At 37.9% G+C, this 10,498-nt stretch overlaps 1 protein-coding gene and 1 long non-coding RNA gene across 2 annotated transcripts; one reads left to right on the plus strand and one right to left on the minus strand.

Moving 5' to 3' along the window:
- Positions 1–5,283: 5,283 nt before the first annotated feature.
- LOC136818819 (uncharacterized) lies at positions 5,284–6,843 on the minus strand. Its single transcript, XM_067075053.1, has one exon. The coding sequence runs from the start codon at positions 6,785–6,787 to the stop codon at positions 5,684–5,686; it is 1,104 nt and encodes a 367-aa protein (XP_066931154.1). The 5' UTR covers positions 6,788–6,843; the 3' UTR covers positions 5,284–5,683.
- Positions 6,844–8,442: 1,599 nt separating this feature from the next.
- On the plus strand, positions 8,443–9,888 carry LOC136818820 (uncharacterized). The gene is made up of 3 exons (XR_010848364.1): positions 8,443–8,560; positions 8,961–9,089; positions 9,368–9,888. It is a non-coding gene; the product is annotated as an uncharacterized lncRNA (long non-coding RNA).
- Positions 9,889–10,498: the final 610 nt, after the last annotated feature.

Consider the following 10,498-nt stretch of genomic DNA (forward strand, 5'->3'; position numbering starts at 1 on the left):
TTAGCAAAGTTCTTTAATGACTTAAAAATAACAAAGGCAATATAAGTTCTTGCTTATCTTTTCAATAAAAACAATTAAAAATACTGTGATTTAATTCGTTTCGAAATAATCAATGATACCAATAATACTAATGCAACAACACTTAACACTTTCCAACTTTTAATTGCACTGTTCAAAAAAGATAACATAACCCCCGTTTTTAGTAATAAGTTGGAGATTTGATATTTCACAGAAAAGTGCTACCAAGGGGGATTTCGGGTCCCATATCTTCCGAAGGACTTTTCTGTTCGCCTTGAAATTTTACAAACTTCTTAACCTAAGGTTGAACTACCACTGGTGTAAAAATGAACGTTATAGCATAAGTAGAAAAAAAGCTCAATTTTTACAATCGCAAATTTAACCGCTAAAAATCGCGAATTTTTCAACCAAAAATACATTCAAATATAGCGCTTTTGATTCTCTAAAACAAGCAAAAAGAATTTCCATAATCATATTTGACTATCAAAAGTTACAGGCATTCTTGTTTCCACTGCCAATTATATCTGGACAGACTTTAGGTCATTTTGCTTGGTTTAAGCCTTTAGACCTTCCCTACAGCCTTTAGAAGAAGTACCAACCCCTAAAATTGGCTTTCAATTTCCGCGTTTAGCCTGCCAAGCCAAACGCGGTGGGTCATTTTGCTTGGTTAAGCCTTTAGACCTTCCCTACAGCCTTTAGAAGAAGTACCAACCCCTAAAATTGGCTTTCAATTTCCGCGTTTAGCCTGCCAAGCCAAACGCGGTGGGTCATTTTGCTTGGTTAAGCTTTAGACCTACCCTACCACACAACAGCCTTTAGAAGAAGTACCAACCCCTAAAATTGGCTTTCAATTTCCGCGTTTAGCCTGCCAAGCCAAACGCGGTGGGTCATTTTGCTTGGTTAAGCCTTTAGACCTACCCTACAGCCTTTAGAAGAAGTACCAACCCCTAAAATTGGCTTTCAATTTCCGCGTTTAGCCTGCCAAGCCAAACGCGATGGGTCATTTTGCTTGGTTAAGCCTTTAAACCTTCCCTACAGCCTTTAGAAGAAGTACCAACCCCTAAAATTGGCTTTCAATTTCCGCGTTTAGCCTGCCAAGCCAAACGCGGTGGGTCATTTTGCTTGGTTAAGCCTTTAGACCTTCCCTACCCTTTAGAAGAAGTACCAACCCCTAAAATTGGCTTTCAATTTCTGCGTTTAGCCTGCCAAGCCAAACGCGGTGGGTCATTTTGCTTGGTTAAGCCTTTAGACCTACCCTACAGCCTTTAGAAGAAGTACCAACCCCTAAAATTGGCTTTCAATTTCCGCGTTTAGCCTGCCAAGCCAAACGCGGTTGGGTCTTTTGCTTGGTTAAGCCTTTAGACCTTCCCTACAGCCTTTAGAAGAAGTACCAACCCTAAAATTGGCTTTCAATTTCGCGTTTAGCCTGCCAAGCCAACGCGGTGGGTCATTTGCTTGGTTAAGCCTTTAGACCTTCCCTACAGCCTTTAGAAGAAGTACCAACCCCTAAAATTGGCTTTCAATTTCCGCGTTTAGCCTGCCAAGCCAAACGCGGTGGGTCATTTTGCTTGGTTAAGCCTTTAGACCTTCCCTACAGCCTTTAGAAGAAGTACCAACCCCTAAAATTGGCTTTCAATTTCCGCGTTTAGCCTGCCAAGCCAAACGCGGTTGGTCATTTTGCTTGGTTAAGCCTTTAGACCTTCCCTACAGCCTTTAGAAGAAGTACCAACCCCTAAAATTGGCTTTCAATTTCCGCGTTTAGCCCTGCAAGCACCAAACGCGGTGGGTCATTTTGCTTGGTTAAGAGCCTTTAACCCTTCCCTACAGCCTTTAGAAGAAGTACCAACCCCTAAAATTGGCTTTCAATTTCCGCGTTTAGCCTGCCAAGCCAAACGCGGTGGGTCATTTTGCTTGGTTAAGCCTTTAGACCTTCCCTACAGCCTTTAGAAGAAGTACCAACCCCTAAAATTGGCTTTCAATTTCCGCGTTTAGCCTGCCAAGCCAAACGGGGTGGGTCATTTTGCTTGGTTAGGCCTTTAGACCTTCCCTACAGCCTTTAGAAGAAGTACCAACCCCTAAAATTGGCTTTCAATTTCCGCGTTTAGCCTGCCAAGCCAAACGCGGTGGGTCATTTTGCTTGGTTAAGCCTTTAGACCTACCCTACAGCCTTTAGAAGAAGTACCAACCCCTAAAATTGGCTTTCAATTTCCGCGTTTAGCCTGCCAAGCCAAACGCGGTGTGTCATTTTGCTTGGTTAAGCCTTTAGACCTTCCCTACAGCCTTTAGAAGAAGTACCAACCCCTAAAATTGGCTTTCAATTTCCGCGTTTAGCCTGCCAAGCCAAACGCGATGGGTCATTTTGCTTGGTTAAGCCTTTAGACCTTCCCTACAGCCTTTAGAAGAAGTACCAACCCCTAAAATTGGCTTTCAATTTCCGCGTTTAGCCTGCCAAGCCAAACGCGGTGGGTCATTTTGCTTGGTTAAGCCTTTAGACCTTCCCTACAGCCTTTAGAAGAAGTACCAACCCCTAAAATTGGCTTTCAATTTCTGCGTTTAGCCTGCCAAGCCAAACGCGGTGGGTCATTTTGCTTGGTTAGGCCTTTAGACCTACCCTACAGCCTTTAGAAGAAGTACCAACCCCTAAAATTGGCTTTCAATTTCCGCGTTTAGCCTGCCAAGCCAAACGCGGTGGGTCATTTTGCTTGGTTAGGCCTTTAGACCTACCCTACAGCCTTTAGAAGAAGTACCAACCCCTAAAATTGGCTTTCAATTTCCGCGTTTAGCCTGCCAAGCCAAACGCGGTGGGTCATTTTGCTTGGTTAAGCCTTTAGACCTTCCCTACAGCCTTTAGAAGAAGTACCAACCCCTAAAATTGGCTTTCAATTTCCGCGTTTAGCCTGCCAAGCCAAACGCGGTGGGTCATTTTGCTTGGTTAAGCCTTTAGACCTTCCCTACAGCCTTTAGAAGAAGTACCAACCCCTAAAATTGGCTTTCAATTTCCGCGTTTAGCCTGCCAAGCCAAACGCGGGTGGGTCATTTTTGCTTGGTTAAGCCTTTAGACCTTCCCTACAGCCTTTAGAAGAAGTACCAACCCCTAAAATTGGCTTTCAATTTCCGCGTTTAGCCTGCCAAGCCAAACGCGGTGGGTCATTTTGCTTGGTTAAGCCTTTAGACCTACCCTACAGCCTTTAGAAGAAGTACCAACCCCTAAAATTGGCTTTCAATTTCCGCGTTTAGCCTGCCAAGCCAAACGCGGTGGGTCATTTTGCTTGGTTAAGCCTTTAGACCTTCCCTACAGCCTTTAGAAGAAGTACCAACCCCTAAAATTGGCTTTCAATTTCCGCGTTTAGCCTGCCAAGCCAAACGCGGTGGGTCATTTTGCTTGGTTAAGCCTTTAGACCTTCCCTACAGCCTTTTAGAGGAAGTACCAACCCTAAAATTGGCTTTCAATTTCCGCGTTTTAGCCTGCCAAGCCTATAGAGTGGAAAGTGTACATGAACGAAACACATGTGCGATACAATATAAACGTTTGTATATTCGTAAGAGCAGAATAACTACTTGTGGTTGATGTATGTCTCTTGAATTATTATTTAAAGTTTTAACAGTAAGGAAGGAGGAGTTCAGAATCTGTTCGATCCTTTATTTAGTTATTCAGTTTAACAAATTATTTGCTGCATTGTTTGTAACTCAAGTTTAAGCCACTTTTTAATTTAAATGGAAAAATCTTTATACAATAGAGAAATTGTTACTTTTGGCTCTATATTTTTCAAGGTTAAGTATTGACTCGAATGGAGTCAAGTTGTTTTCGATGAATTAACCATAATATTTCAGAAATATTATGTTTTATTTTAAATTTTAAATTATAAAACATACTGTAACTTGTTAGCTGTTTTCCCTATATATGAATTTTATACACTGCACAGGCCACTAAAACATTATCCAGTTTAAACTGTATGACTTTTTATTATAACGTTTTTATCTCATCAAGGTCCTGATCACAATTCTTAAATCTGTTAGCCCGGGGAAGGGTAAGAGATTTGCCGACCGACGCGGGTGCTCTGCTGGGGTTCGAAAAATGGACCCTAGGTGGGACTCGTTTTTTTCAAAGATTTTGCCGAAATTTGCTACCTGGGACTCGTAGAGGTTAAAAAAGGTACCTTGACCAGCAGCGCATCCCCGTAACCCATTTTGCTCTCCATGCCCAGTTTGAGTAAGAAATCGTCACTTTTGGTCTAACTCGTAGAAATTGGACTAGGCTTCATGGTCAAGCAAAAAAAAAAGTGGGTCTTTTCAGCGAGATTTTGAGCTAAAAAGTAAAAAAAAATAAAAAAAAACTTTGACAAAAATCCACTTGTTTAAGATTTCGACCATTTTTAAGTCAATGAGTGATCCAAGAACCTCCAAACTTGGCCTTGCTTTACTTGATTCTGTCTTCCAGCGAATCAATTTGAAGTTTCAGAACTGGGCACCTCTCTATCATTCAGGCAGGTCCGCGCACCTTTAATTTCCCTTACCTTTTCCTTTTTCTTTACCCCCCCCCTATTTGCCGCCGTCCTTCCTAAATCGGACATCAATTTGATGATAAACCAGTTATCACACTTTTACTCGTATAATATACAGTCAAGGACTATTGCAACTAGGATAAATTATCCTAATTAGGCTTTAATCCTAAATAGGCTAGAATATTTATCCTAGATAGCATTTTTTTTTATTTCACGCTATTTTTAAATTAGTTGATATGTAACTTGTGACTTATTCTTTCCTGTTAAAAAAGGAGAATATTAAAATGGTAAGTCATTTTCTCTTTAAAGGTTGTGAGTTGCCGTGCATAATCCTATCAGGTGGGTAGTACCTAAGGCGTAACAGGGTGATTGCCCCCTGAATTACAGCTCGGACAAGTACACACTAGGACAATAACCCTAGAGATGGTTGGTCCCTGAAAAATTTTGTTTCATTCTGTTGAATGTTGCAAATTTCAAATTGTATACCTCATAGTCAAAGTATATATTTTTGAAATCGCTAAGCTTTAAGCTTTCTAAATATGTAAAAATAACGTTTATACGACCTATTTATAAAAAAATTCATGAAAAAAACTAACAGTAAATTAATAAGCTCCTTCCTACCTTCCCAACGATACCAAACCTTTTAAGATTGAAGCATGGTTGAGAAATAACAAGCAAAGCAAAATTTAGTTCACACTTATCGTGATAATAAATGTTTACGTTAGGGAGCTGATAAATCACTCTAATAATGAATTTATAGCTCGACATAATTCGCGATCTTGTAATTTTAAGTTTGTTGTCTAGGATTTTTATCTACAATCATAGGGAAAATTTAGTCGATCTTTTGTCAAAATTACAATTACTTACAAAAGTGCTCAGCTCAAAAATAACAAAAGTGCGCAAAAATTACAAAACTGCGCAGAAAAATTACCAAACTGCGCAAAACTTACATAAGAAGTGTGCGCTAAACAGTCCCTTATATTTCCTTAAAAACTAACTTTGTGTTTCTCCTCATATTACATATGGCTTCACATAACAGAGCACCTTTTTTCTAGTGAAAATGATGGAAATTTCAGTTTAAGTCTCTCTTTCATCGAAAATAATGACAAAATCGGAGCTTTCTTGAAATTCTCGACAAGGCTCTTTACAAAAGCTTCGTCCATTTATATCTTATCCAAACGATCAGCAATGCTGTCTAAAAAGCTTTGACCGAAACCATACAGCAAGTTCATTTCTTGTACGAAATAGCAAGGTAGGTAGCCATTCTTTAAAGCTTGTGACAATTTTTCCAACATCATAAATGCAAGCTTCAAATAATCATTCGTTTGATCAAGCGTTTGAAACTCCTCTGGTGGTGTCTTTTCTAACGTGAAAAGAAACACAGTTTTCAATTGATAAGAACATAATTTACGATCAGTTTCGCTCTCAACAAGCCCATGAGTTTCCAATGTGAAGATCAACTTTGCCAAAAGGTAACTTTTCTTTTGGAAAGAATTTTGTTGATTTGCCAAAATAAATTCAGCTTCAGAGAAAGATAACCGCCACGTCTTCGATTCTTCTCCAATACATTTCCGTACTAAGGTGCATCCAAGCTTACGAATTTCACACAAGGTCTGTTGATCTGGCCAGTATCGCTTTCTTTCAAACCATTTTGAAGCGATATCGGGCCAGAATTTCAAACGTAGACAGAATACCAAATCGACTGTCAATAAACTGAGGATTTTATAATATGAACGTTCAGCGTTCTTTCCCCCATTATCTCTAAGAAATTGATCCCTTATACCAACGGTAGCTGATGGACATCCATGGTTAGATTCCAGAAACGGCAGATTTTTGTCATCCTTGTGCTCCTTATTAAGCTTGCTCAGTGCTTCTTTCACAGTATCATCTCCAGCAAGGAAATGAAAAAACTTCGATGGGTTATAAAGAATTTTTTTAAGTTGGGGATTCCCAACATCGATACGATAAAAGCCTGGATATTCAGTCTCAATAAGGATACCAGATGCGTCTTCGTTTGACAGCACACCTTCGACCCTCATGAAATCTAAGTCAGGAGTTTTGTTTTTAACTGGTATCATTAGAGGAGTCAAAAAAGCTCCTTCCATTGAACTTCCACTAGCAAAACAATCTTTTTTAAACACCAAATGGATAATTTTTTCGATAGGATCATCAGGAATATGAGTCTCACTCTTTGCTATTATTTGGCTGATAGATTCATCAAAATCAAAAAACTTATCCAAGTATAATTGCATTTCTTGTATCGACATTTCGTGCTATTACCATACAAACATATAGACTGTTTTGAGTTTTGATGTTTAGACTCTTCTAGTCAATGTTAGGGAAATAGTGTCTTTTGTTACGTTTAAACAAGATGACATAACAAAAAAGTGCCGAACATGACACCTCTTAACCTACTCGTTAAAAGATAGATATTACTTCCGATAAACAAAACATTCAAGGACTATTCAAGGACTAATCAAGGACTAGAGGAAAACACTGCGCATACCTGACTCTTCCAAAGAAGCTGCTGTTCATATATAAACTTCAAATCAAGTTTTACAACTGAAGATATAAGATTTTTCTAAATTTCATTTTTTGGAAAACAAATTTTGCCCGCCCGAAAAAAAACACGTCCTTATATAGTTACTGTACAAGAATGACTGAAAACAGTCTTTCCTGGCATAGTCGAGTCAAGTAGCAAGTATTGGAAACCACACACAAAAAGGCCAGTCATATTTTTTCAAATGGAATGGGTTGATCCGGGAAAGGTGATACACTTATCAAGTGAATCACAGGGTAGGAGTCGGGTAGGAGCCGAACCCCGACCTCCTGCACAGATGGCAAAGACTGGTAAAAATTTACACAGCTAGACCTTCATGGGGTCCTTCATTTATTAAAAGTCAATCCATATATGGCTATCGTAACTGGAAATTTTACTTTTTGAGAATTTTATCTATCTAGTGTGTAAAAGAATATTTGGCCCAGCATCGGGCCTTCCATTAGCATGTCGCTGTCCGTGGTTCTGTATTAACTAGGCTAGTTCTGTATGTCCATTTATGAAGAAGCAGCGTTTTGTCAATTCATATTCATTTTGGAAGAAATGGCGCCTTGTAACAATCAGTACGAAGTGTAGGCATTGCCAACAAACAATTGAACATTGCGTTGTCGCTTGGCTTTTATGTTGGCTTAGTGTTTTATAATTAAAAAGCCTTTTTGTGGAAATTTAGGTTCATCCACAATAATCTGGTATCAAAGGCATCAAAGCAATATCAAAAATCAAAGCGAAATTTTATTCACAATAGTTAACATTAGTATTATACATTTGTTTAAGAACAAGCAGTATAAGAACATAAGGCTTTGATGACCAAAATATTAAGAACAAGTTAAGAACAGCTTTGTGGACGATTCCTTGGGAAAATGGGTGTAAATGGTCATAAAATAGTGAAAATAAGAACATTTTAAGAATATTTTTAGGTTTGAAACCCAAAAAGTTAAGAACATCCGAAGAAAAGATGAAAGATTTTGGATGTTCCTATAAAAAAATAAAAAACGTGTATACCATTTTATCACACAAGTATAAGTCAAGCATCAAATATATCTAATCAAACGAAGTTACATCATAAAAAACTTGAGGTCTAAACAGCTGTCTGCCTAATCATACATTTATTTATCACAAACATACTAAGGATTTCACTGATCAATTAAAAGTTACTACACTAAGTTACCATGGGTAAATTTTCAGTAAATGGAATTTGACATTGCTTCAACGTTCATCTAAGATAACAAGTGAACGCTGTGAACGTTACTCGAGCGTCATATTGACGTTTAGAACATATATACATAAAGATAAAAGTAAAAAAAGACTTTCAAAATGAACGAGTATAAAATGGGTCATAATTATTAGAAATTTTAACACATTTGACATATTAAAGTACATGAAAAGACACTAGTAGTTTTAGCAGAGATTCTTAAAATGCCTATAACAATAAAAGTGCTTGCTTTATTTTTGGTTGTTGTAATATGCAACCTTTCAGCTAATGGTAGGTAATTAACTTTGTAATTAAAGTAGTCTGTAGTTAATTCGAACTTCTATATTCAAATCTTTCTCTGATTCGAGCAAGAGTTCCCGTCAAGGGGGACCCTCCTAAATACGCCTACTATCTATAATTTGAATCTCCCTGTAATTCGAAGAAACAATATTTAACAATTGCGCTCGAATTAAGCAAGAGTTAAATGCAAGTACCTAATATAGACACATACTTGAGAATTTTTTGAGATTCTTTAATTTTTAGGGATTCGGAAAAGATTACTCGGCACTAGAGTAACGGAATTGAACTTTGAATTTCCTTTAGATATCGGGTCTACAGATAAGGAATGGGTGTGGCTGAAGTTTTATTATTAGTTTATATCTATAATAATTTTTTTCTTGTACCATTTTAGCAACATGTACTGACAAAATGGCTGGAAATCTCTGTCAGAAATGGGTTTCTCAGCATCAATGCAAAACAAACGAATACGTTCAGCAAAAATGTCCAAAATCATGTTTTAATTGTGGAACACCGCCTCCTAGTAAGACATTGCTTAGAACACTTACTTCATTTCTCTTTTATACAGTAATGTAATGTTTACGCCCATTACGTAATGTATATAAGCCTGATATTTTACGAACAACCGACGGTCTTTTGCTAATAATCGGCGCTAATCGAGATTCAATCAAAAATAAGCTAATCGGCTGCTAATCTAGTCCCGGGCCCTGGACTATCAACGTAAAGTATCGAATCTTTTCTAATCGCTGGCCATCATTAAAAGGCTGGAAGCTCACGTTAAGATTCTTTTTCTTTATTTAGAACCATGCCAAAACACATCGCATAAGTGTGGTTCGTGGAAGAAATATTGCCGATCCATTGGTAACGTCCGTAAAATGTGTCCTTATTCGTGTGGAATGTGTCGAAGCCAAGCTGTTTAATAATAATCGTCTGGTGTAATCATTCGGAAGATTGGACTATTTCATTTTTAAGCCATAAAGGGGTATCGATGAACTTTCCCAGGGGTCTTAAGGCCAGATTTTCCAAGGGGTTTAATTGTTTTTGAAAATTTCTAAGGGGGATTATTGATATTTTCCAGGGGATCAGAGGAACTTAAAGAAAGTTTTCCAGGACCTAATTTAAGGAATTCAGTAAAAAACCCATAAAATTTTAATTTCCAGGGAGCTTGTAGCTCAATTTCTAGCTGATATTGGAAATTCTCAAGGGGGGTATGTGAAAAAGCTCGTCAATATCCCTGTATGGATTAAAAATGGAATAGCCCATTATACTAAACATATTATGACTAAAAAATGAATAAAGAAATTGCTTCGTAAATAAACTGTCGAACGTGCTAACCGCACTGGCTCAATTTTAGTATTTAAGTCATTTGTAGGCCCTAATTGTAAAATTGATGAAAAAACCCTTGGGAAAAAAGAAAATCTTGAAAAAAAGAAAAATACCCTGGATTCACCTAAGGGTAATATGTGCAAGATTTCAGCATGGCAAAAAATCTTAGCCTCCTTTTGGGGCTGTAACTGGTGACCACACCCCTCAATTTGGTAATTTTGAAAAAAAACAAAAAAACTGGTGACTTAGCTGGTGACCATACTAAAAATCCATTTTTTAAGAAAAAAAAACATATTTAAATTAAAGTAATAATCATACCTTGTGAAAATGTAGTCCAATAAAGTAGGGGGGGCACCCGGGCCTTGGCCCGACCACATTTTTTCAAAATAAAAAGAAAATTTATTAATCAAGCCAAATTTTGTTTAATAACGTTAAAACAAACCTGTTTTAGGCGATCTACATGGGCTAAAATTCAAAAATGTTCACCCGTCGGCGCCAACCATGGTGGCGCCTCCTTCGTCAGTATATCATGACCCTATCATTTTCAAAGTGGTGCCGCGTCCCCTGAGCTAGTTGATATCGTTCGCAGAGCGTGTCCACATTGAT

The sequence above is a fragment of the Clytia hemisphaerica genome, unplaced genomic scaffold (assembly GCF_902728285.1).
Source record: "Clytia hemisphaerica strain Z4C2 unplaced genomic scaffold, Clytia hemisphaerica genome assembly, whole genome shotgun sequence".
Lineage (NCBI taxonomy): Eukaryota > Metazoa > Cnidaria > Hydrozoa > Leptothecata > Clytiidae > Clytia > Clytia hemisphaerica.

Bases quoted from the DNA above. Each gene is read 5' to 3' on its own strand.
- LOC136818819 (XM_067075053.1), bottom strand. From the start codon at position 6,787: ATGTCGATACAAGAAATGCAATTATACTTGGATAAGTTTTTTGATTTT.